This window comes from Alligator mississippiensis, chromosome 5 (genome assembly GCF_030867095.1).
Source record: "Alligator mississippiensis isolate rAllMis1 chromosome 5, rAllMis1, whole genome shotgun sequence".
NCBI lineage: Eukaryota > Metazoa > Chordata > Crocodylia > Alligatoridae > Alligator > Alligator mississippiensis.
In genome coordinates this window covers 86,541,400-86,569,220 of record NC_081828.1, presented here as the reverse complement: position 1 = coordinate 86,569,220, position 27,821 = coordinate 86,541,400, and the positions used below count along the sequence as shown (strand labels likewise).

Genomic DNA, 27,821 nt, shown 5'->3' with positions numbered 1-27,821 from the left:
GCTGGCTGGAATTTCAAGGAGATATTGGAATTCCAAAGTGACATGCTGTACATAATTGATTGTGATTGATAAAAGACAGCTAACACCTGCAGATCCTTTCTTTGTGCAGCATAAACAGCCTTGTAAGGAGGTCACAGTGAGTTATAGAAATTACGTTTTTTTCCCTTGCAGTAAGGTTTGGTTCGTGTTCCTCTCTTTCTACTTTCAAAGTCAAGATTAGTGTTGTTTACACGGACTGATGGCTTATACGGGGAGGGGGAGGCCTTGAAATCCATCACATTCAGCACATCATTGGACTTAGGCCTCAGTTGGTTGTCAGCTGAGATCACCTAGGCAATCAGCTCTCCTTCCACCTTTACCCTTGACATGTTACTTTGGATGATTGCATAGTAAGATGTTATACACCTGCTGAATGGAAGTTGCTACCAGTTGATGTTGGGAGTATGGCCGTCTTTCCACTGTTCTAATCCTAAATGTGAATTATGTTTGTTTTACTGCTTTCTGTCTGAGTTTAATTATTACTTCTGTGATATAGATGTATTTTCAATTTTCCTGTTGTACTAAAACATTTTAAGATACTTTGGCATGATAAATCTGATACAAAAACCTGAATGTGTAATTGCACCATTGGGAGGAAGGAATTTTCTGTTTGAAAAGCTTAGCTCAGGTTATAGGGTGTGATGATACTGTGCAACGGTGCTAACTCAGACACTTCAGTATGTCATTTGTGGACCACTTCACCTAAATAAGATCCTCTGAAGGCTCTACCTGCCTTCCAGACCTTCATTCCTGATAGACTGCCAAGAAAGACTGTGAATGACCATTTTAAAACCCTTACTGCCCTTGTAAAGCACAAACTGCCTGTGGCCAGAGTGCACCTTGGAACCAGTGCGCCTGTTCTGTATTCTCTTTATCCTTGAACTCAGTGGTTTTGTTTGTTTTTTTCAGTGTCTGAAACATTCGTTTGGATTATATCACGTAGAAATTATGTCTGAATTTAAGCAGAAAAAAAAAGAGAAAAGAAATAGATAAACAACATAATATTCATAAGCATAAAGCATTAAAATGCTTTTCTTATCTAAGCACAGGGTATAAAAAGCCTAGTTGAAATGATGCAACATTTAGGACCACATTTTCAAAAGTTAGGGCTCTGTTTACAATTAGCAAACAATTTGCATTTTTCCACCTGCAGCTGAATTAAGGTGGAGCACAAATTAGTCCCCACTGAGCAGCACATACATAACTTGGAGTAGGTTTGAAGGAAAAAGAGGTGGCACAAATGTCATTGAGATCATAGTTTTAATTTTATACTACCTCAGCTGATAGTGTTGATGTTCAAGAAGAAAAGAATACAGGGTAAGATTATACATTACAATTAGCACATCCTAACACTAAGGAATGTTAGTTGGTGTTTAAGTAAGCATGTGCTGTGTGTAGTCGCACATTAAGGGTTAATACCTTCGCTAGAATGCATTGCTCTGACATGCTGCTAGAGAGCTGGAAAGCAGGGGTATGACTAGAAGCTGCAAGTCTTCTCCCTGCTTGCCCTGCTCTCAGGCTCTATAGCTGTAGTATAGGTAGGAGAAGGGGAGAAGCAACCCCCCACCAACCACTTGAATCAACCCTCATCCCTAGTCTCCCCTTTCCCCCCACAATCAACCCTCTGCTTCTTGATATACCCCCTCTGTTCCCCATCAGCTCCCAAATTGCCCCACTTCCACTGTGACCCCTCCCCCACCACCCAGATTACTGTCCTGTCACCACAATCATCCCCCTCATTCTCCAGTCAGTCCTTCCACTCCCAGATACCACACTGCCACCTCAATCAGCCTAAGAGCAGAGGTGGGGGGAATCATTCACCCTCCCTGCCTGCTCTCAGGCTCTCCGCACCCTATACTTACCCTGCATGTCCACCCCCACCACCCTGCCCCTTCTTCAGCAGTGGGGCCAGGAAGGGGCTGGATCCAAGTGCATGGGAGTGACTCAAACTGTAGGGAGTCTGGGAGCAAACAGGAGGGGTAACCTCCACCTTTCGCTGTCCTTATCACTCACAGGCTGATTGGGGGGGCAGCACAGCACTCTGGGTGGTATGAGGGGATTGGGGCAGCAGAGGGACAATCGGGGTGGAAGAGGTAATTCAAGGGATAGAGGGGGCAATTCAGAGGGCAAAGGGGGAAGCAGCTCAGCAGCTCCCTACCAACTTGTTCTTCCCTGCCCCTACTCCTTTTTCTGTCTTCCCCCTTTCACTACTGCCTCCATGGTCCCCTTTCCCCTCCTTCCCCACTCACCCCTACTCCCACACTTGTTGCCTGACTGTTCCCAGCAGCTGGCCAGGGCTGCAGCCAGAGCCCAGCTGGCAAAGACCCCTTATAGGGGGTTTATTCCCCCCTCCCTCTGGTTTCCAGCAGAGGGAGCAGGAAGGGGCTTATTCCACTGCTTACACTATGCAGGGAGCAAGCGGCGGCGGTGGTTGGGGCGGGCAGATCCTGGCTGCAGTTTCCAAGGGCAGAGGTGCCCGCTCTGCCTCAGGGGCATTGCCAGCTGGCATTTGGTCATGCCTGGCCCTGCCACTGCAGCAGTGAGGGGAGAGTGCTCAGTGGACCCAGTTTTAAGTCCATGCCGGTGGGACAGGGAGGAGGGAATTAAACCCTTCCCTGGGCAGTTCCGCCCAGGCTACTGCTGGGGCTGGCCATGCCCCCACTGCTAGAGCAGCCAGTGAAGTGCAGGCCTGTGCTGGTAGGACAGGGGAGGGAGAGAGGGGAATAAATTTCTTGCCTGCTCACTTGTGGGGCCAGCATCTGGCCAGGCCCCCATCTCTGCCTGTCCCTGCCCTGGCTGGGGAGCAGAGGAGTGGGGCTAGTCCTGCTCAGCTACAGCAGAGATCCCAGCCCAGCTTTTTTGTGCACAAAACAGCCAAGTTTTGTGGAGACAACCAGGGCACCAGAAAATTTCATAATCACTTTATCTGTGGGCCTTTGGAAATGGATGCCTTCATGTGCAACATTGAAATCCAGGGCTTCTGGCAAAAAGCTGAGACATCCCCATATAGGATTTTGTCTGGGTAGTATACCCAAATAATCCAAATTCAGCCACTTCCAATTTATGGACTTCATGCAAACGTGGTCTTGGCTCAGATCAGGTGCATTTCCAAAGCATTTTACTTTTGTTTTAGCTTTTGTTATATGAGTTGTACGTGGCTCCAACAAATGTGTCTGTATTTGCATGGAAGCTGATAGTTGTGCAACCTAACTATGGGTGGTTGAGCCCAATCTATTCGAGTAGGTCGGGGATAAAAGGGTTCGGGCCTTTCCTCCTCCTTCTGTCTTTCCCTCCGTCAACAGAAACACATGTGGGAGGCAGTGAGATAAGAAAAATCGCTTTTACTCACTATTCAGGCAACAATCTTGTACAGCTGTGCCTGGAATCTAGTTCGCCAATTCCTCGGGAGCTCTTGAGCATGCTCGGGTGGTATACCAAATTGTGATGGGACTGTCCAGGTTTTCGTGGATGCAGGACCTCCGGTGAGGGTGATCAGTCCTCTCCGATATTATGCGGGTCCCCCCCGTTGTTTTGGTACACTCCCCTTTTAACCGGGCAGCGTCTGCCCGCCCCCTGCCAATCAGCACGAGCAGGAACACTGCTAACCACGCCAATCACTCCTCCTCCCCATGCTATGAGCACGGCTTGTTCTCACGTTGGTATTTGGTCATATCTTTTCTTATTTCTTTACCACAATAGTCAAAGGTTGAAGACTTAATTATTTATTAATAAAGCACGTCTTTATTGCATAATTCTTTTTAAAGGTAAAGTAATTTTAACATCTGTTTCCATCAAAGAAGTGTATTTATTTGTTAAATATTGGTAATATTTTAAAGCATGTTATGATATTATACATAGGGTAGAAAGGATCCTACATAAAATAACCATATTGCCATCCAAAAGATTTATGATGCATTTGTGAAATTATTGCTACTTGAGTACATTAACAGAAAAAAACTTACACTAGGTTAACTGAGTGTACTGATAGCCTATATTTGTCATATCTTCTGAAAGCAGATACAATGTAGGAAATGTGTGTCACTAGGAAAGTATATAGTGTTTGTTGGGATGACTGTTCCTCTGAAGGATTTATTTGTTAATCACATGGCTTGGCTGTGTGCAGCCACAGGTGTTGCATCATCTGTTACCTTTATTTGTGACTTTAAAAAAAATGTTCCATTCCAGGTGCTTAGGTTTGCTGTACTGTTTGATTAGGTTGAAGATACCTTCAGTGACTTTGAATTAGTGGGATGGGACACATTAGGTGAAGGAGAATACATAGCAAAAGCATTCCTTGGACTTTCTACCAGCTCAGTATTTCAGTGTGGTCTGAGTCTCTCCTATGAGGTGATGAATGGCACTAAGGAAAGGGGGCTTTTGTGTGTAACATGAAATGGTAATTAAAGGTTTTGTAGTTACAGAGGCAGGTAGAAAGGTCAGCTGACAGCCCAGGTACCTTGCTTTAAAAAGAAAAGCAGAGCTGTCCATCAAGTTCTCTACCTACATGGAAGGTCACTAGTTTGGCTTGCAAGTGTTCTGTGATCCCTGCATCTGATTTATTATTGAGGTTTTATAGCAGGAATATTTCCTGGGATTGGAAAATATTTGTCATTTTTTTGTAAATGGAATACTTCTGGGTATTTGCAGTTCAAATAATTGTGTGTGTCAGCAGGGCTTCAAAAGCTTGACACCTTGTTCACAGTCTCTTTGCAGCTTATGCTTCTGTCTGAAGTCTAGAATTGGCAGCCTATTAACCTTCATTTTCATGCAGTAATCAGCAGTGAAAGAGCATTTCTTTGACAGTGGCCCCGTGGGGAATGCCGGGACTGAGGTTATTGTTAAAGGCAGACAATTAGGTGGAACAGAGTAAGAATAACATGGACCTGAAGGTCTCTCTTTTGTGCCAGGAATGTCAGAATTATAAATCTCCTTTCAGTATTTCCTGTGGGCTTTTGTGGCTGATGGAAACTCTGGCTGGCTGGTCTGTACCATTTTAGAACATAGCATTTAGAATGGAGTTTTAGCAGATTCATTTAAATAAATCTTAGCTTACCAATACACTATCTCTTTAAAAACAAACTAATATCAAAACGTGCATTTAGCTATTCGGTAAAGTATATGTGTTTAACAGCAACATATGGCATGTTGTTGCTGTACCCTCTAATATAACCATGGAGAGCAATTAAAATTACAGCATCTGAATGTGCAGCCCAGAGAGGAATTGTGCCGATAGAAGAATAGCATGTTTAGTCTTCTGTTTTGCTTGGAATCATGCAGGAGTGACCTCTGGAAAGCAGCTTCATTTTAACCAGTAGTCATGTGGAAAATCTTAGTAGCCAGTTCCAGTTCCTCAACTGTGTAAGGGTTTCCACTCCCCTCCCCCCCACCTTTTATTTGTTCACCAGCTGCCTGCCTACAGGATCCAACTGTCAGTGTTTTCTTCTTACATCTTTGCATATTTTGCTCTCATGATTAATTGGGAGGATAAGCATTGCATACTGTGCTTTATCTTACATTTTTTCCATATTTTTCTTTATGACAAAATATAAAACTGCAGAGCCCCACAGACCTGACACTGCTTCAGAGTTCAAAGCACAGTTCTTGGTCCAGTGAAAATGAATGCTAAATCTTTAAAACAAAAATTCCAGATGGTACAAAAATTTCTCATGCGCATGAAAAGTATAATCTCTATATATAAAGGGCTTAGTCCATCTGTCTGTGTGTCTGTCTGTAATGCTCCTGGGGGGTGTGGCTCCTGGCAGGGCAGGGCTTCAGCCAGTGTTGCATCAAGAATGCCCATCAAAAATGACAGGCAGAGATGGAGTGCTGCCACCCACCACCCCGCACTACCGCTGCCTCCTGGAAGGGGGGGCAGTGGCAGGGGATGGGACACAGGGTTGCAGGGGGAGTGGCATGGGGCCGGATGCAGAGCAGGAGGTGCAGGGGAGGGTGCTGGCATGGAGCTGGACATGGAAGGGGTGGAGGGGGCTGACACAGGGCCAGATGCAGGGGGTAGAGGGTGGTGCACAGCCAGATGCAGAGGTGGCAGCACAGGGCGGTGGGTGGTGACGGCCACCAGGTAAAAGTTTCCCACCCCCCCACCCCTGCTTCTGGGAAGTGGTGGTGGTGGTGCGGGATTGATGGGTGGCGGTGCTGCATCCCCACCCCCCCTCACCCCCTTCATTCTTGATGGGCAATTCACTTGTATACATATATGGAATAGAACTATCTAGGTAGCTCAAATATGTTGTTCCCTGGAAAGCTGAAGGCCTGTGTAAAAGAACTGCTTATAAAAAGATTCACCAATAGTAAATCTGTTGGTACTATTATATATGTCCACCCCATTTTAATGAATGGATCAAATAATCAGACTTAAATAAACAAAGAGATGAAGTGTAAAAAAAGGCTTTGTTAAGCAACAAAATTGCACATTTCTGGCCCACATTAAATTGGCTTTTAACTTCTTGTATGGTATTGCTAATATCTTTGGCACAGACAAACAATGTGAATATGAGCACAAATAACTGAATTTTTACTGCTGAGAAACCTGACCATATATTTAATAAAAAATTAAAAGAAGATCCTGAAGCTCTGAGCCAATTCAAATCCTGTAGAATACACTAAAATCTCTGCTATCTGCCAGTTAACTAACCAGAAATTCCATTCAGCTGACCGGCCGGACGTGGAGGTGGGGTGGGGGGAAGCTTGCATGCAGCAGTGGCAGCTGCCACCTGCCACCCTGTGCTGCTGCCACTGCTCTGCGTGCAGCTGCTGCCACCCCCACTCTGTGTACAGCCGCCACTGCCACCCACCATCCTGCATTGCCACTGCTCTGTAAGTGCCCTGCCGGGGGTTTTCAGATAACCAGAATTTTTTCATAACCAGCAATCCCCTTACCCCGGGGATGCTAGATAACAGATTTACTGGACTGCATATAGACTGGCCAACTGTTGCTTTAACACAGTCGTTTTTACAAGGGGGAGAATCTGGTTCCAACTTCGTAATTGGTGTATCTGATCTCACTTTTTAAAGATATGGAGTTCCTGGATAATTTTTTCAGTTTTTTTACACATAGTCACATGGTACAAGAGCAGTATGGAACAATGTAGTGTATTTCATTTGGAACAAAACCAGTCTGTGTAATTTGGTAATAGGTACTTTAACTAATTCATGTCTGACTCTAAGTAAATGAGATCAGTGGACTTCTTTTTTAAATATATTTACCTTATTGAAAGTTTAAGCGATTTTATTTTGAAAAAAAAGTGCCCAGTGCTCTTCCATCTAGTAAGCATCTGAATTAATCACATTATATCTTGCTTGAATCCCTGAGAAATTGTTATTCTTGTAACATGCCTTCATTGTAGCCTGAAGGCTAAGTCACAGAAGGAATAAGGAGGATGAGGTCCCATCCACCTTGCTAGTTAATAGTTTTTGAGAGACTCAGGCTGAAAAATGATTTTCACTGGACTAGGATTGCATTTAAACATTTAGGACTAATCCTATTTCCGTGCTAAGATTTACATACAATCTTCTATCCTGATTAAGTCCCTGAAAAAAACATGCCTTTAACATAAACTAAAGTTTAAGCTGTAAGAAGTGTTACAGTGGCTACTCATGCCTCCCCAGAATACAGGATATCCCCTTGGTTAGGAACAGGACCACTGCCCCCCTCAGCCAATCAGTGGTGAGTGCAGGGCTGCCACCCCCTTAACCAATCAGCAGCAACAGTGGGACCATCGAGCCCCTTGGCCAATCAGCAGCAAGGGGCAGGTCCACCACAAAAAGACTAGGAAAATGGCACTGGCCTTGGCTTATTGATGACTGTTACAATAAAATATAAATTCTCTTTTGTTTTTCACTTTTAATGACATTAAATGCAGGCAGTAGCAATTTTGTTCATGAGTACCAAATTAATAAAAAGTCATTATTTTAACTAATTTTTATTATATTTATTAATTTTCATACTATACCAATAAAATAAACAGAAACAATAAAATATAAACCAAGTAAAATACAATAAGAAAACAAAACCATAGCATTACAAATCCATCATTAAACATGCATACTATAAACTTAGTATTGACTAAGACTATTATAACTAATTTAAAAAGAAATTATAATACAACTCAACATAGTAGGCAATACCTTAAAAGCATCTGTAGTTCTGCCCATCCCAGGCCCTTTTCAGAAGTCTTTTGTTCATGAAAAACTCAGATTATATTTCTTTACATTCCCAGGTAAATGTAGGCATATCACACTGTCTACCTCCAGCTTATGCCTTTCATTTTGCCAAGCTGTGATCATCAGAGAGAAAACCCTCTCTGTATGAGCATTTCTGCATGGTATGGAAAAAGATGTAAGAGCTTATTTTCTTCAAGATTTTCTAGTTTCCCTGTGCTTTCTTTAAAAAATTCAGGTACCTGTCTTCACTGGTCTGGCAATTCTGTAACTCAGGAGAAGATATTAAGGTTTCTACAATGCCATATTCTCCATGCAGCTCATCCATGTCCATTTCTTTTATACTGCAAGCTTGAACAGATTCACAAAATTCTCCAAATTTTACAGGGTTTGCAAGAGCTGACTTGGACACTGTTGTGAAGGCTGCCTTCCGAAAAGCGATACCTGTCCCTCAGATACTTGTTTGCTCTTTCATATAATATCAAAAAGTCCTTTTTACACCTTTCCAGCATCATCCTGAGTACATTGCTTCAGTTTACAATTTACTATGTAGCCAAAATACTTGTCCCTAATCCTTCTCTCCAGTTTCATATTCACTCCATTCATGACCTCATACACTGAAAGAACACTAATTGGCTTCTAAAGCCTCAATAGAGTCTGTGAATAGCTTCAGAGCATTGCACAGAAAGAGAAAATATACTTTAGCCATGCTAAAGTCTCCTTATCCCCAAAGCATTTCCAAAGTGCTTTTGGGCACTCTTCCTCTCCTAAACTCTGGAAATAGCTAGTAAGAGGTTTCCAGCATTTCAGTAATCTACTGATTGCTGGCAAAAGAGACATCTACCTGATAGCCACATGTCTCAATAGATTGCACTCTTTTACCTCAACAAAGTCACAAACCTCCTTTAACTGTTATATTCTGCTAGCAGAAATGCTGAAATGGGAATAAACCCTAAGAATTACACTTTCTGCATTGATGTATAGCTTTCCTGCATTGTACTTGTTTGTGTTATGAAGAATGTGTGCCCAACAGCTGGCTGCTATAATGTCTTTTTAGCATCTTTTAGCTTTTGGTAAATGCTGTTATGCTTTCTGTTAAGTCTTTTCTAATATTTCTGTGACAATGGATTGAGAAGTTTCCTATCACTGTAAAAATCCAAGAGAAAGGATTGAATCCCCTTTTCAAAATTAAAATACTTTAAAGCTAATGGAAAACAGTTACTAGGCCTGTGTGAATAGGGAAATATTCAATTCAGATTCAGCCAATTCAGATGCCAGAGATTTGAGTTGGAGATCCAAATCCTTTTTCCAATTTGATTTGGCCGAATCACTTTGGAAGATTTGGATCCAATTTGGAGCTGATTTGGAGATTCAACCATAGGGTATAATGGGGAATCAATGAAATATCTATAACTTCATTGTCTTTTGGCTAATTAAGGTGAAACTTGTAGGTATGGTAGCCTCTGCTAAGAGCTTGACATGTGCCAAGTTACAAGGTGATAGGTGAAGGATTTTCTGGGAAACTGCACCTCAAAGTCCTGAAAGCAAAACTCATGTCACACGCGTGTGTTAAGCCACAGCAGGGTGAAAACTGTAGGGATGGTAGTTCTTGCTGAGGCCACAAAGCCTGCCAGCTATCAAGGAGATAGGTGCAGGGGTTTCTGTGAAACTGCACCTTAAACTGCTGATAAGCAAAATTCATGACATAGGTGACACTGTGTGTGTGTTAAGGCACAGCAAGGTGAAAACGGCAGGGCTGGTAGCCCCTGCTGAGGCCACAAAGCCTGCCAGGTTTCAAGGAGATAGGTGGAGAGGGCTGGGAGAAACTGTACCTCAAGCTGTGGACAAGCAAAACTCATGACATAGGTGGCACTGTGTGTTAAGGCACAGCAGGGTGAAAGCTGCTGGCCTGGTAGCCCCTGATGAGGCCATGAAGCCTGCCAACTATCAAGGAGATAGGTGTAGGGGCTTCTGGGTTCTGGGGCCCTGCAACTCTAGCTGCTGACAGGTAAAACTCGTGACAAGGGTGCTTGTGCAACTGTGTCTGTATTGGGGCACAGAGGGGAGCGGAAACTACTGCAGACCTAGCTGCTAGACCCTGCAGCAGCCTCAGAGCCTGCCAGCTGTCAAGGAGATAGATGCCGGGGGGTTCTGGGGCCCTGCACCCCTAGCTGCTGAGAGGCAAAACTTGTGACATAGGTGCTTGTGCAACTGACTGTCACTGTCTTGGAGCAGAAGCAGTTCCTGGCTCTGTATTGATTCTTTCTTCTCCTTAGTTTGTGGTTTTGTAGGTGTTAATCCTTGCTCATTAACTTGTTATCCTTGTTAGCTATTGTGTATTGAGCTGGTCCCTGAGCGAATCATGACTGATTGGTAACATAGTAGCTTAGTGCACATCAACTTGGCACATGTCATGCTCTCAATAGAGGCTACCATCCCTGCAAGTTTCATCTGAATCAGCCAAAAGACAACAAAGTTATAGATATTTCGTTGATTTCCCATTATACCCAATGACTGAATCTCTGAATCGCTGAATCTTTTCTGAATTGATTCAGAAAGCCTAAAGCTTCCAGTGATTCGATTCGGATTCATAGATTCAGCATCCGAATCATCTCCGAATCTGAATCGTGATCCGAAGCTTTGCACAGCCCTATTAGTTACCTCCCTGTTTGAAGTATAAGTTGCCAAAGAGAAATCCAAATCATTGGACTCAATATATTCTTAGTGTCTCTTAACTGAATACTGTGCTGAAATATTTTTTCTCAATGCTTTTGCCCTAGTTTTCCTGCAAGTCAAATCTATAGGCACAGCCAAGTCATGGTAAATTGTTTTATTAACTTTTACACTACAGTCGATGGTTGTGTAAGACTGGTGATGCCTAACGGCATGATACACTTTTCAAAGTTCAACAACAGTCACATTATCATCATGAGTGGACTTGCTAGATTTAAAGAAAGTATTTATGTTTGAAGATGTACCTGCACTATGGCAGTTCAGCTTCTGCTTTTCAGATGAGATGTGTTGACTCAAATATTGTTTTCCTTGATTGCTGACATCTATATCACATCTACAGAGGCTTCAGCATGCATGGTGCTCTCCTTTCCTACTTTTTGTAACAAAATCATATTCTTTTGACCATTAGGGATTAAATGATGCCTTAAGTTTTGACATGGTTCCCTGATCAAGCACAACACAAGCTAACCTCTTCCTCCTCCTGGTGTTTTGACAAGTACCTGCTATTTGGTCTATGAACCCCACACCAATGAATGCAAGGAACCCTGTGAAATGAGGGAAAGCATGTGCTAGGATCAGCAGCAAATTTGTCAGCCTTTGTAGTTCAGCTAGCAAAGAGCCTCACCTCACTCCCTCTGCATTGTAGTTTTACATATCCCACAGCTCTGCTGTTCTCTCCAAACAGTCCAGCCTTGAGAGAACGTGACACTAGCAGGTGTGAGGCTTGAGCACCAATTCCCTGCACTGGGATCCAGTCTAACTCAAGCCCAGCTGCACACTTGGGAGCCAGGGACACACACTGCACAGGGACCTCACCTCCGCACTATCAGCATTCAGCACAGACACTGGGCACCCAGGAATCTGCCCTGGCCACATACTGGTCAGAGCTGGACTGAGTAGGATTGGTGGGTGTTGGATGCCTGTGGCAGTGCAGTGGCAGGTCTAATTAGCACAGCTCTCTCCAAAGGTGGGTTGCCACCAGAGACATAACTAGTAAGATTTGGGCCAGCGACCTCTTTTACCCTTCTTCCTCCCAAGCTACCTACTGCCACCTAAGCCCTCCCTGCTCTGTGCTGAGGGCTGTTCTCTCTTCCCCACTTCCCTTTACCCTTACCACTAATTGCTGTTGCCATCGACTGCCATCAAGGACCTTGCTTTCCATACTGGATTATATCCTCTTTTCAGTATCCCTGTGTATTTGACATGCCATATTTACTTGAATCCAAGATAAGGTTTTCTTTCCATCTGTCAGCATGTAGGGGCTCATCTTGGATTTGAATACTGGCCTGGAACAGGCACAAGCTCAGCTCTTGCTTTAGCCCTGGACTTGCGGTCAAAGCCAGAACTGAGGCCCTGCCTCATTTGATGGGGGAGGGAGCGCATGGCTGGGAGTAGCACAGCAGAGACTATAGGGTGTGGGGAGAGTCTATACCATACCTTACAGCCCCTCCCACAACTTGCCGCCCATGCCTGTGCCTGCTCCCTCCACGCCGCTCCTCCTCACCTCCTTCTTCGTTCCCCCAGATGCCTCTCCTCCCTTATCTCTGGCTCTGGCTCCTTTACATCCATCCCCAACCCAGCCAGGCCAGAAACAGTGGCTCTTTCTTTTTGGCATAGATGGATTAATTGACAGACCAGCTTGATCCAGGCCCAGGGGCCACTACCAATTCAGGCCCCCGGGACCCTCATCAGGAGGGAAGCAAAAGCCATGGTTTTAAACTTGGCTCTGTTTTTGTCTCCCAGTACAGAGACAAAAATGGCACTAAGTTTAAAACTGTGGCTTTTGCATTTGCTTCCCTGTGATCTGGGAGCAGGACCCCTCCACCATTGGGGCTGAGGGGTGTAGGGCTGGGGCCAGGGCCAGGCTGGGCCAGGAGTGCTGTGCTGGCTGTGCTTCTGCAGGCGGGCAGTGCTGGTGGGGAGGCTGGGGTTTAGGGGGCTATGGCCACCCCAAAATTCATCTTAGCCCCCACCCCCCATAATCACCTCTCCCACCACTGCCGCCTGCCTGCAAAGGCATGGCACAGTGCTCCTGGCTCCACCCGGCCCTACACATCTGTGCAGCTGCATGGATACACCTGGGCTGCAGCTCTCTGCAGGTAAGTCTAGTAGGAGCTGAGGCAGGGAGCTAGACAGAGTAGCAGGCAGCTCGTGGGGAGGGGCAGGGAGCTGCCTTAGACTGATCATGAGTGGAAGAGAGGTGCGGCCTGTGGAGGCGGGGGGGTGTCTGTGGCTGTAGGTGCCTATCTCTCTGTTTCTGTCTTTGCCTTTCTGTGTGTGTGCGTGCGTGCGTGCGTGTGTGTGTGTGTGTGAATTTGTTCCGGAAACTTCTATTGGGGTAGAGCCTGCTTAGTTAAGATCTGAATTTGCCCATCAGCCGTTTGTTTGTTTGTTTTTTAAATAAACATAGTCAGAAGATGTATTAGTCTGATAAATGGTGTTTTGACTCTGAGGAAGTAGGAATAAAATAGCATTGTGCTAACCCCCAGTGCTGCTGTTCCACTGCATAATTTACTCTGGTGGAAATTTGGAGTAGATAGATGTGGCTGCAGGTCAGAGAAGCCTAACACAGTTGAATGCTATGGGCAGGAAACAGCTTTGAAAAGCTTGTAACTGTCGGTGGGAAATTAGATGGCTTTTACTAAAATAAACTTCAGTAAAACCTGGTAAGGATTCTGTGCTAGCTGTTTCTTCATTGGTCAAGTTAACCCTACTTGCATGTAGTCCAAAACATCTCGGTGCCAATATTGGTAGGCTTTTTCAGACATTTGCATAAACCTGTGGTATTTTAGAAATCTGTGAAAATCCTAGCTGATCCATCTTTTCCCATTTTAAGCCTTGCCTAAGAAATCCAACAATATTCCGTTCAAAAGTAAAAGAGCAATGGGTAAATTCATTGACTGTGTTCAAATAAGATTAAGGATTTGACTTAAACTAGCAAAAGCAAAAAAAAATCCAAATTAAGTCTACCCCTGTTTTTAAACCCCCCTCTCTTCACCCTTTATGGCACAATAACAGGTTTTCTTAACGTGAAATGTTGATATACTTCCAAAGGAGAATTCTAGTTAATCCACAGATTGGATTAAAGAGCTTGAAGCTTTTCTAATAGAATAGCACCCGGGTTAGAGGCATGTACAAAGTGAGAGTTTATGTGTGTTGAACCAAATTCAGCCCCAAAGTAACCCCATTGACTTAACAGTCCCTCCCAAGTAAGTTGGTCTCTATAAAGTGAAACTCTGCCCCAATGCATGTATTTCTACATGCCATAATCCAAATACTCAGATCAGCTCTGAGGGAGCTAGCTAGCTAGCTAAGATACTAAAAAGATGTTTTCTCAATTTGTGGTAGGGAAATTATTCCCAGAGGGAATGTTGCTGGTTAGTAGCTCTTGCTGTCAACAGGTGTTACTAGAAAAGTGAATTGGCTTTACCAGCAGATCCAGTTAACAGCAGATCCATTAACTGCTTCCCTAGGGTACTGTGTTCTTCCTTTGGCCTTCTCCACTCTGTTCTTTTCAGGTAGTCCCACTTATTCCTCAACACCACTATGCCATATGGGCAGGCTTTAGCTTATAGGCTAAGTAAAGACAGTCAAAAAACACAACGCTGAATTGGTTCAATCTTTGCACATTAATCTAAGATGCATAGATTGAACCAATAAGCAAGTGAATTTACTTTTGATTCTGGGAATGCAGCTACATGTCTGCGATGGATCAGGCCAGAAGCCAGGGGGCACTAGAGAATGTCTCCCTGCTCTGTTGGGTTGGAGCAGACAGCGTGAGCCATCCTAGGTTTGGGGGGAAGGGGGCGGCTTCTGGGGCAGGTGTAAAGCATCCTGGAATTCTGGGGAACTGCGAGTTGACATGAATCTGGAGGGGGTCTGGGACAGAAGTTCAATAAACTGATTTAACCTAAATCAGTCTGATACTACATCCATCTAGGTTTACCTTATACCAGTTTTGGCCATTTTGATAGTGGTTTATGTGCACTGAACTTCTGTTGTGTTACAAATTTGAACTGGTTTCTGATCACTTATACTAGTTTATGTATAATTTCTGTTCCTAGCGATAGTGTTCTTTGGGAATTGATGCAGTACAGTTCGGAGGAAGCATTGTTATTTCAATTATTTATTTACTTATTTATATCAGTTTTCAGGTATTTTCTAACTGGGATTTAACATGCAGGTATTTTTTAAACTCTTTTTTTTAAGGCAGCAGCTGTGTATACCAATCCAAAAGTCCAGTTGAAGCAATACAGATGCTGCCTCTTTTCAGTATCTTTTCATCCTCAAGAAAGATTCCCCCCACCCCCATCCTAATTTCTTGCCTTTGTTCCTGTGACTTCCCTGTAGTCAGGAAATAACATGCCCTTCAACAATTACAGTATGGAGCTTCATTTTAAGGCCTGGCAGCAACTGATAATTTGATGTGTGACAGATAATCTTTGCAATCACAACTTCTATGCAGTGTGGCACCACTGAAAGCATACCATTTACCTAAAGTGCTCAGCAAGATTGTGTATAGTATTCTTTATATCCTGTAAAACTTTAGTCTGCAATTGTGGGTTGGTTAAACAGCAACAGAAGGTCTAGTAGCTTTTCTTTCATGTGTTTGTAATTTTCCACCAAGTTCCCAAAGAAATTTCTTATAGCAGAAACAGATACCATCAGATCCTTGGGGCAGCATCCGATAACAAAAGAAGAAAAAAAGTTTTGCGGTAGCATATGAAAATTATCAGGAATCTCTTGAATCTTGTTGCGGCTTTTTGTGGGACCTGTTAATGTGCCCTAAACCAGTGTTTTTATGTACGCTTATATTTTAAAATCTGCTAAGTATTGTAGCACAGATTTCACCTAGACACCCAATCAATTTTGAGCATAAGCAGAAAAGTTCTCTTGTTATGTGTGTATGCTTTTGTTTTAAAATCAGACTCCTTGCTGTCTTTGATTTTTTTTTTCTTATTAATTTGGAAAGCATGTGCCAAGAATCAAATTTGTTTTGCATTTGTTTCAGATTCAAATTAAACCCCTTCACCCCAACTAAGGAATTCACTAGAAAGGAATGATTTGGTGACCTTATCATGGGTTTGATCTCATGCTGATCAAAGGCGAAATCTTTTTATACCAAAAAGAAGCGAAAACAAGAATTAAGACCGTTCTCTGATTACTGCTGGATAACTGTGTTCTCCCCTCTCTCTATACCCATCAGAAAATGTTGAAAAGGAGCCTGTTATCCATTCCGTGTAATTTTAATCTCGTTTCATTTACTGGACGTATCTATCACTCACCTTCTGAGACAATTTGAGTTTTAACATATAGATGCTTTATGGTCAGTTACAGCATTTGCAATAGACCATATAGGAGATTTATTACAGGTAATGGCAGTTAGAAACCTAACTCTCAGTTCCAATGCAGTTAAGTGCCTGACTCCTATTGTTTCCCCATGGGCATCTCTCTTCAAATAGAATGGTCAGTAGAACACTATTTTAAACTACAGGATCATTTAAGGCCAGAGATGCAGCTGGTAAGGGACATAAAAATACAATAAAAGGGATTCTACAAGTAGGTCAAGAGGAAGAGGAAGACCTGGGATTCCATAGATCCCTTACGGAATGGAGAAGGCAATCTAGTTGCAGACAATGCTGAGAGAATTTAATGTCCTTTTACTTCAGTTTTCACAAATAGGGGGAGCTACCAGCTGTTAAGTACAGTTGGCAGCAACAATAGGGAAGGAGACAAATAGGCTAGAGTAATGGCAGAATAGGTTAGGGATTACTTAGTGAAGCCAGATGCTTTCAAGTCAGCTGGGTCAGATGGGATGCACTCACAGGTACTGAAGGAATTGGCTGAGTTAGTTTTGGAGCCATTGGCTATTCTTTTTGAGAACTTCTGGAGATTGGGTGAGGTCCCAAATGACTGGGAAAAGCAATATTAGTGCCTGTCTTTCAGAAGGGGAAGAAGAAGGTTCCAAGGAACTGTAGTCCATTCAGTCTGATTTCTTATTCTTACCAAGAAAGATCATAGAGCAGATCCTTAAGGAATCCATTATGAAGCACCTCCATTATTAGGCACCTTGGGAAGAATAAGGTGATCAGAAACAGTTAACATGGATTTACCAAGAGCAAGTCTTTCCTGACCAACCTGATTTCCTTCTATGATAAAATGACAGGATCTGAGGATGAGGGAAGAGCAATGGATGTGAAATGTGTTGATTTTAGCAAGGCTTTTGATATTCTCCCACAACATCCCCATTAGCAAGTTAAGGAGGGTTATAGTAGACTACAAACTAAATGTAAGCCAACAGTGTACTCTTGTTGCCCAAAAAAGCCAGCAACATCCTGAGTTGTATTAACAGGAATGTTTCTTGCAAATCAAGGGAATTAATTCTTCCTCTCTATTCAGCATTGATGAGGCCTCAACTGAAGTACTGTGTCTAGTTTTAGGCCTCACATATCAATAAAGATGTGCACAGTTTGGAAAGAGTCCAGTGTAGCACAGCACCAATTATTAGGGGCCTGAGAGGCAAGACTTATGAGGAAAGGCTGAAAGAGATAGCATTGTTTAGCGTGGAGAAAAGAAGAATGAGGGGGGATTTGATAAGTCTTCAAATTCCTAGAAGATAATTACAGGGAGGATGGAAATGAGCTTTTCTCTGAGGCTGTAGAAGACAGGACTAGGAGCAACAGCCTCAAGATTTAGCAGGGGAAATTTAGGCTGGAGATTAAAAGGAACTCTTTCACTGTGAGACTGGTCAGGCATTGGAACAAGCTAACTAGAAAAGCTGCGGAATCTCCATGCTTGAAAACTTTCAAAATTGGTTAGAAAGACTTGGCTGGAATGGTTCAATTGGGGATGATCGTGTATTGAGCAGGGGGCTGGACTACTTGACCTTGTGAGGTCCCTTCTATCTCTACTTTCCTATGATTCCACGATCCTATGCATAATATAATAATTTTATCCACGCTTATTTGCAAATGTGTTCTAATAGCTTTCAAGGTTCTTTGGGTGACTCTGATATCTTTTATTAGACCAACTTAAATAGTTGGAAAACAATTATTAAGCAAGCTTTCAGGTTCAAAAACCCTTCGTCAGGCTAAGGAAGTTTCAGCAGTTTCACACACCAATTGCTGAAACTTCCTTAGCCTGACGAAGGGTTTTTGAACCCGAAAGCTTGCTTAATAATTGTTTTCCAACTATTTAAGTTGGTTTAATAAAAGATATCAGATTTACCCAAAGAACCTTGTCTGTCTGTGTCCTTAGACCAACACCACTACAACCTACACCCCTAATAGCTTTCGAGTTTTCTTAACTATAGATTACACTGAATATATTACAGTGGCAGGTTTGGGCCCCAGGGCAGTCATGATGTCCTCTGGTGGCCACATAGCTCCTGCCCCACTCTGGCTCTGTGGGTATGGGTACCGTCCCATTTCTCTCTCCTGCCATGCCTTGATGTAATTAGTTAATTTGGAAAAAGGAAGGCTGTCCTAGAGTCCCAGAAGGAGCCCTCATCTGTCCATTGGCCAGAATATCTCTCTTGGACCCTGCCGGCCGCAGTTCCGCCCCTCAAACATTAGGCTGGCCATCCTGGCCCATCCCCAAGGCACCTGTAGCTTTAAGAGCTATTTGTGGTCTCTTTCCACCCGTACAGTTATGCCCATGCCTTGCAGATGTTACCAGTTATACCAGTTATGACTTCAGGCCTCCCCATACCTCCATACCCTTGTTGGGTCTTCTGCCTTCCTGGTTTCAGCCCCTTTTATCTGGCTGGACCCCTCTCAGCCTAAGTCCACTCTGCCAGACTTGACTTCCAGACTTTTGCTCCCTCTTGGGCTGTGGGCCCCTGGTCCCGGTCTCATCTCTCTCAAGCTGTAGCCCCTGGCCCTAATCTCGTCCCCTTCGGGCTGTGGGCCCCTGGCCCTGCAGGCTTTGTCCTTCTCTGCTTTCTGCGTGCCTAGTCTTGAGACCCAGCCCCTCGCAGGACTCTAAAACCACATATGTCCCTCTGGCACCAAGGTGCACTTGGTATAAACCACAGTGCGCCCCTCAGATGCCCCTCCGTGGATTCTTATCACCCTTTATAGCCACATCCTGTTCCCTGGTGTAAAGCTTAAACAAAAACATAAGCCCACTGGCTATACCCCAACACTGGGTCTTACTCCCTGCAAGCTGAAAGCCTCTTACTTGTGGTCCAGAGGGAAGTTCAAGTGCCAGGCAGTCTTTTTCATGTAGGCATTCTGCTCAGGAATTTTTCTCCCTGCTGCCTGCCAGGCCAGACTGACCACTCTTTCTCAGGCCCTGAGTATATGCCTTTCAAGCCCTGTCCCTTCCCTTACGCTGCTTCTCCTTTCAAGTAACAGCTCCGTGGCTCCCTGCTACAGTTGCTTGAAATTGTTCTGTTTCAACCAAGCCTGTATGACTCTTCTGTTCCATTGTGAGAAAATAAGCAGGAAACATTTTGGAGAAGATAACTGAGTTTTACTAATCTACTTTTTACTAAGTGTAGCACTTTATAGTCTGTATGAAAAATATCTGACTTTCTTTATTCTCAACAAATATTTACCAGCTATTTACTATAACAAAATCTCATTAGCTGGACTTTATTAATTTTGCACAGCACAGTGTAGTACAGTATTTTACTCCAATATTATGGAAAATTATCATAAATAGATAAGATAAACAAGAAATACCTTATGATCATTTGTCTTGTTATCTTGTGTTTCTTCACTGGAACTCAACATTTGGTAATTCATAAAATGCCACTGTGAAATGGTAACATTCTTCTGGCAAACACAATGGTCATCCTAAATCACAAAATCTCTTAATCCACCTACATGTATTCCAAACCTATAACTTTCAATACATTTCTTAACAGTTGCAGCCATGAATGCTCCATTGACTCATATTAGCAAGGAGTTGCCCACTTAAAGTAATGGAACTGCTCATATCAAAGCAAAACTACAGTGATTCCAAACACAGTTTGTAGAGCTACTTCAGTTTAACCTCAGCATTATCTGTTCTCTGTCTTTTGCCAATAAAGCTCTATGCACACTTGTGACCTACAGAAACAGTATAATGAATTACAACAGAGCATTGGGATATTAATAAATATTCACTGGGTCTTATTGTATTTTTTGTGTCTCTTCTTTATTATAGCTTTGGGTCAAATTATGCTGTATGTAGATGGGATGAATGGAGTGATAAATCATAATGAAACCATCCAATGGCTCTACACTCTCATTGGTTCAAAGGTAAGAAGCTCTCGAGATATCTTGTTTATACATTTTTCAATATATTATAAATATATTTTATTTCAATGCTTGTGCAGTAACTGTTAAATTTGGTGGTAGGATGGGTTCTCTAGTTAAGTGAGTTGCACCTTAGTATTTGCTTAGGATAAATGCATATAGTTTCTTTTTAAAGAACAAAAGGAATTTAGGAAAAAGAACTGTGTCAAGAATTCAGACCTTGACAACATTTGTGAAGCAAAGTAATTAATCAGCATTTGAAATATGGTCCTTTCTGCTATATTTGGTACTTTCATTTTATCTTTTATGGGTCTTGCTCAGCATCCAGGTTTAATAGATTTGTAAATATTTATGCAAGAAGGAACTTCCTGGGTCATTTAAGATGATCTCCTTTATAATTCAAGCCAAAGATTTCACCCAGTAATTCCTTTGTACAGCCAGCTGTGTTTAGCCGAAAAACTTCTAGTTGAACTAGAGCATATTTTTTACAAAAACATGCAATCCTAACATAAGGACTCCAAGTGAAGGCATCCCTAGACTAAGCTGAAGCAGACTGGAAAATGCAGGTATCTTTCCTGCAACTGCATAGCTAAAAAAAAATGCTCAGACATTTATATGTCTGCCTCCCTAATTTTGATCATGGTCAGATTCATAAAAGTTTTGGCACTGTCCTAACTAGAAGTAGAATCAGACCCCATGTCTGGAGAAAGGACTGTAGATGTGATGTAAAGTGTTTCAGGTAAGGATGATGCAAAGCCTACTGGAGTCAACTTCCCATGTCTATAGGGGATCTGGAAGTTCCTATTGCTGCTGGAGCTGTGAACTAGATTGGCAATGATGGGAAGTTTCCAGGAATTTTCTTTAGATGATGAGCCTACAGGAAAAATTTCCTTTGGAATAACTCTGTAACACAGATGCAAACACCTATGCATGTGAACACGCATACACCTTGAGTCCTAGTAGCCTTTTGAGCCCTGTAAAGCACTAGCAAAATTATCAAGGGGAAAAACTGTCTGGATTTTTATCAGGACTGAATCACTTTGGGATGGCAAATAATATCAGTACTTATGGAAAAAAAAAGATACTTGCTAGGATTGTCGAATATAAGGCTTCATGAAGCCCAAGGTATAACAACAGTTTATGGTTGGGTGGAAGATCAGGAAGGAACTCTTTGTTCCCTGTATATTTTCCCCCAATTTGCTGGATATGTTACATAGCCTCTTAGTTCCTTGAAGTATTAATATTAGTCACAGCTACAGAGATGATGACAGAGTATGTGCAAGGTTTGGATCCTGGTGTCCTATGGAATGCAGGCAGGAAAAAAACAGAAGATACTGCAATGGGGAAAGAGAAATCTTGTTACCTTCTGGATTAAATGAACTGTCTAGATTTTCTTTGCTATAATGAGCCTGCCTTTAAGATTCTCTTCCTCTCCCTGGAGTCAGACAAAATAATTATCTCCATACCCTGGCTCAGTGCCTGCTCCTAGAAAAATGCAGACAATGTGCATTGAAGAGCTTGGTTTCAGGTAGCATCAAAGATACTTTTTTTTTCATTATTATTTGACTGCCTTGGAAGAAGTCTAAGACACTGTGTCTGTGCCAAAAGTTAATAGAAGGTATGACAAGTTCACTAGCAGAATGTGTGATGTGACAGCTGCTTTATGTACTTCAATGTGGATTTGGTTTTGCATGAAAAATGAATCCCATAAGCTTCTGCTTTTTCTGCAGGAAAGTATTATAAAAAACATCCCACCAAACAGTAAGACTGGTAGCATTACTAAAGATTCACTAAAGGTATCAAAACAAACCAAGGAAATAGAAGGTATACAGTGTATTTAGCACAGCATATTAATTGGTGACAGAAGCATACTGTTTCTTGTCTTTAAAGACTCCTTAAGTCCTTCAGGGGAGATGTGTGAACTTGATTATCATTGGAAATCTTTTCTATCAAATTCCATTTTTTAAATTTACGGTTATTTGTTCAGTCGTATTCATTTGTACCCCTAATCTACCTCCATTACTTACTTTGAGTAAGACAAAGATTTCTTAGGGTGGTATCTTTTATTGGACCAACTACATCATTGGGATAGAGTTGGACATGCTTTTAAATATAAGACATTCTTCATCATGCATGCAAAAGCTTGTCCAACTCTATCTCAGTGATACAGTTGGTCCAATAAAATACATCACTGTAAAAAATCTTTGCCTCTTGCATACTTCCTGGCCCATCAAGGCTACACTATCATTCTAACACTACCATCATCTTGAGTAATGCAGGGGCTTTTCTACGCTTGGTTTTTACACTAGGTATTTTCTGTCATTGCTACTGGTATTCCAGTGCCAACTCTCATAGCAAAGGAAACTGGAGCATGTGTTGATGGGTCCCTACACTGCTGGCCTTTTATCACTCCATTGTCTAGACCAATTTTGAACAGAGTTACAGGTCATAAAGGTTAAAATTACCCCGGCCTGTGAGCACTAGCAACTCCCCTGGTGACAGGAAATACAATAGGTAGAAAAAGTTAGTGTTAGGTAACCTGCACAAGTATAAGGAAATAACAGAAGGTATAGCTAAAGCTGACACTACTTTTTCCTGTGTTTCCTGTCAAATGTACCTTTTTCCCCCATCTTATTTTTCTCATGTCTTCCCTGCAGTCTATCCCCCATCATTACACAAGCATGTAAAATAATAGATTTGGAATCTAATAATCTTGAGAACCATTTTAAGTAACTAAAAAGGAAACTGTCCAAACCAAATAGCCAATTAGACACAAATTCCTATAGTTTTACAATGGATGTAGTAATCTATCTGGCCTTTGTACCTTTTGGAAGTCCCCCTACTTGTTGGTTTAAATGTTCTGGACATTCTCAGTTCTGTGCCAGCAGCCCAGTATCTTCCATCTTTATTTGAGTATAATTTCATGCTCTGTGCGGAAATTAAAGACTTGTACATGTACCCAGCAGCTTTGAAGACAACAGGAACGTTGCTGTAATCCTCAAACAGACTCTAGGTTCAGCTGGATTGGAAAAGTTGCTTTAATAGGAACATTGATTTTATTTAGTCTTTTTGAAGAAATTTCAGTATAACCTTGTCACAGACAGAATGATATCGTCGGTTTTTGTCTTAAGTTTTGTGTCATAGTGCAAATTGGTTGTAAAGGGACATAAAACATGTTAGAGATGGAGTAGGATCCCTTTTAGAGCTCTGTGGGGTTTATCACTGAGAAGAGTTCAGTTGCATATTAGATGACATTGGAAACATGTGCTGCCTATACATGAGTGCGGCTGCTGCTCCAACGCGGTGTAATTATAGCACATCAGAGCAGACTCAATTAACCGAGTCTGCTAGAGCATGATTGTACCACGCTTCAGAATGGAGGTGGGGGCACTTTAAAGCTCATCGAATAAGCTTAAGATAAAGTGCCCCTGCAGCCATTTTGAAATGTGGGGATGCTGATACATGAGACACCCTGAGCGCTTTAATTAGAGTGGCTCTTGGAGTTCCTCTAATTAAAGCGTTCCACCCCCCCACACCCCCTCAGCCAGAGCATGTGTATAGGCCAGGAGGCTTGGTGTGTTCCATATTTGGCTAAAAGGTACATATACTAAAGCAGTCATCAGTCCTTGTAATGAAGTTTTTTAATCCTGAAATAAATGCTTACATAAATTGACATATAAAAGAAGCATATAGAGCACTATGGCAACACTTGTTGCAGAAAACTTTACAAAGGTGCCTTTGCTGCATAAATCCACAATTTGTTTCTGTTCACCTCAGACTTTAGATTTCATCTATAAGACAGTATTAAGAGTTCCCAGAACTGTAGCACAGCTTCACTTTCTTCCCATCTGTGAGTATTCCTGATGATACTAAATTTTTCCCATTTGATGATCCAGGTTTCTCTAATTTCCCGCAGGAGATCTGAAAAAAAACCCGGTTTTTGGCATTGTTTTTAATGGAAAGTAATCATTTTCAAAGTGATGCTGAGTAACCTCAGAAGACTGAGTGGAATGCTAGGCCTAGGTTGATATAACAAGGTTAATTAAAGATTTATATCTCACATATTGTTTTAATTTTTGTCCAGTTTGCTTCTGTCTGGGTCCAGTATTGTAAGGATAACTATGAATCTTAGCTATTTGGTATTTCCTATGTTTTATATGAATCTTTTGTTCCATTGATATTAAAAGGCAGCTTTGGTTTGCAATCTGGAGAGATAGCGAGTCTTCAAAGTTCCCCAAAGACTTTGGGCAGGGCTGATTTAAGAAGTATCAGAAGTATCCTACTGATTTTAGAATGGAAGTGCACATAAGCAGAAGGTACCACTAAGGGGCAAATTCAAAGTCATGGAGATTAATGGAAAGACTTAGTTAGATTTGGAGAATGTCCTGAGAGGTGATTTTTTTACTTAGGATCTAGAATATGGAAGGCCAAATATGGTCTGGTTAGAGCAAGAAATCAAGCCTTTGCAGTCCTCTGCTCTGCTTTTGACTAAATTTAAATATAAGCTCATGTGCTTTTCTAAATAGAAATTGATTTAAGTAAGTGCTTAAAAGTAAACTTAATTTTCTCTCTCATACATTATCCTTTTATGAAAATAGGTTTAATATTGTAATAATTACTTCCCCATTTGGGAAGGGGAAGCTTCAATGGAACCGTTTTTTGTTGGAAAATTCAGGTTTGTCAAAATTGAAACACTTTGCCAAACTCATGTCAGTTTTTCCAATCTTTAGTTTTGGAGGGAAAAACAAAACAAAGCTCTGGTGACATTGAAATACCCTGTATTTTGGGTGTATCTGAAACATGTTTTTTTTAAATCCTTTTCAAAGAATGCAGGAGTTTTTAAATGTTGCTCTGATTAAAAAAGAAGCCACATTTTGAAATCTTGAATTCCTTCCTGAAACAGAGTTTTCAGCTCTTACCAAATGCACAGCTTTTACCATCACTATTTTGGTTCTAATCCTCTGTACGTACTATATCCAACAGCTGTCATATTCTTTGAGCTGCATGTCCATGAGCTGCCTCATAATCTATATCTCCATACATTTAATCACTTGCCACTCATTACCAGGGATCCAAGTTTTCTGCTTCCCATGGAAAAATGGAGTAAAACATAGATTTTACCTTTTACCAGAGACAAATGTGGATTTCTCGTTTTACCAGAGAAACCTGCGGATCTTGCAGTTTTGCAGTGAGCTCCCTGCAGGCTGGCAGAGTTCCATCCTGCAGAGAGCTGGGAGGGAGTGGGTGGAAGGTGGTCAGGCAGGGGGCACCATGCACATGGCCCCAGGCAGCCGGGAGAGCAGCTCCCATAGGTAAGTGGGGGGGGGCAAGATTGAGGCCTCTGTAGGGAGAGAGGGAGGGAGAGAGGGAGCTGGGCAGGGCTGGGGCTGCTGCCCAGCCGGGCGGTGCATGGGGCTCGGGACCTGGGGCCACAATGCATGGCTTCAGGGCCCTGGCAAGGAGCATGTTGGGGGTGCGAGTGGCTCATCCAGTGCGGGGGGAAGGGCTGGCTCCTTGCTGCCATGCACACTCCCATGGCACAAGGGAGACCCACACCCTCCAGATCTGTGTGCAGGGTGGGCACAGGCTGCACGCTCAGGCTCCTGTGGGGCCTCTGCAGCCCACTGGGCATGACCCGGTGTGGCAGGGAACAGCGGAGCCTCACAGAGAAGCTGTGAGCTCTACGCTGCCCTGGCAATGCACCCGCTGCGCGTGCCTCTGCTTTGAGAGAAACAACCCCTCACCACTGCTCTCACTACAGCCCCACGCACAGGAGGCATATGCCAGTGCAGCGCGGAGCTCGCAGTGGTGAGCAGCTTCTTTGTATGGCTCTGTTGTTCCTTGCTGTTCTGAGTCACACCTGCTGGACTGCGGAGGTCCCGGGGGAGGGAAGCAAGGCGGGAACCTGATCCCGCAGCCTGCACCTGCTCCGCATACTGGTCTGGGGGGTGCGGGTACCCCTCCCCCCTGGGAGTGTGCACAATGGCACGGAGCCACCCCCTTCCAACCCCACAGTAGGGGGGAGTGGGGGCAGGGGGCTGCAGACCCGGGTTTGTAGCCCTGGCAGCTGGGGGGAGCAGGAGCTGTGGGTGGGGGGCGAGGGGCACCAGGAAGGCTGTGGGGGCTGTGGGATGGGGGAGTGAGAGGCATGAGCAGGGCCAGGGTGCTGTGGCACCAGCAGGGCCAGGAGGGACTGTGGAGGACCCTTAATTTTAATCACAGATTTGGGGGGGGGGGGGGTTATTAGAGCATCTGTGATATTTTTATCAGGGAATTTGTGATTTTTTTTTTTCAGAGAAAACCAGGATCCCACTTACTTCAGCCCTTTTTCACTGATGTCAATGCGATAAATGATTTTGATTTTATTCTATACATTATCTTGTCATCTTGAAATGCACTGACTTCAGCTTATCCAGGATATTTTCCCTTTGTCAAATAGGTTTTTATAGACACCTATACAAATGTACACAGAAAATGATCTGCAGATGTATACTGAACATGGGTTCAAAGTAGTGGAGGAAAGGCATGGAGATGAAATGCAAGGATAACATCATGAATAATAAAATGTAAATTAAGTCTAAATCTCAGAAATAAATTGCCACCCAAAATATGATGTACCTTTTTCGTACAGTTTTTAAGAAAGAAACGCGTTTTGTATCTCAAGTACATACTTAAGTGTGTTCGGTGTGACTACATTTCAGGTAATGCTCCCTGAGTGTTAGGAAATGCATTATTTTGTGTGAAATGCGAGCCTGACTAATTTTTGGTCACCTAAGATTGCCACCCAGAACAATATGCATGAACTCTAATTTAGGCATTAAATATTCTGCAGAATCATTTTTTATTCTGCTCGATCCTTATTTGTTTGTATAGTTAAAATTACTGATCTGTGCAGAATAAGTAAGGCAGGGAAAGTTAGCAGATGTCAGAAAACTATTTTCTTTTTTCTCTGTGCATCTGAATATTTTTCTTGACTCATGGGAATTTGCCTTCATTCAGTTTTAGCTTATATGTCCTTTTGGAGGGACACTCCAGGCTAGTTCTGATGTTTTTTTCCATAATAGTAAAACTGTGTAACTCTTGATTTTACAAGTTACTCAGAATTTGTACCAGAGAAGCTATTGCAAAATGAACTAAGATATTAAATATAAGTGCTGTCATTTGTTTTCCAGTTATTTCCTGGGTGGACAGTTATTTTGCATGAAAAATATTTGGGAAGGTTAGCCTAACCCAGGAGTTGGCAATGTATGGCCTGTGGGCCAGATCTGGCTTACAAGGAGATTTTATCCAGCCCTATCAAGAGCAAGAACACTCTATCTAGTGTCCACTTCTGTCAGCTCTGGCTGAAGACAGGAGAGCCAAACCATGTAGTGAAAGGAGCTCAACCCCTGGCATAAACTTACAAGGTGGACTAAAAAAGTAGGCTCTTGTACGTGCAGAATAGCAGTATTCAAATGAGGAGCTGCTGGAGAAATGCTGTTCTAGATTTTTTCCCTCTGTGTAAATAAATTCTAAGATGAGAATCTAGTCTCATGTCCTTTATAAAGCATTTAGCACTAGTCAATGATGATGCTGTTTAAAACAGTTCAGCTTTAACAAGGTTAGAAAACCTTAAAGCCCTCATAT

General features: G+C 42.7%; 1 protein-coding gene across 5 annotated transcripts in view; it reads left to right on the top strand.

Moving 5' to 3' along the window:
* The window catches only part of FHOD3 (formin homology 2 domain containing 3), a 645,457-nt gene that overhangs the window by 386,941 nt on the left and 230,695 nt on the right, over positions 1-27,821 (top strand). For all 5 annotated transcript variants that reach the window (XM_059728584.1, XM_019479159.2, XM_014611417.3 and 2 more), the window contains one exon: positions 20,104-20,198. In XM_059728584.1, the coding sequence (XP_059584567.1) occupies positions 20,104-20,198 (95 nt within the window). The remainder of the gene's footprint in view (positions 1-20,103; positions 20,199-27,821) is intronic.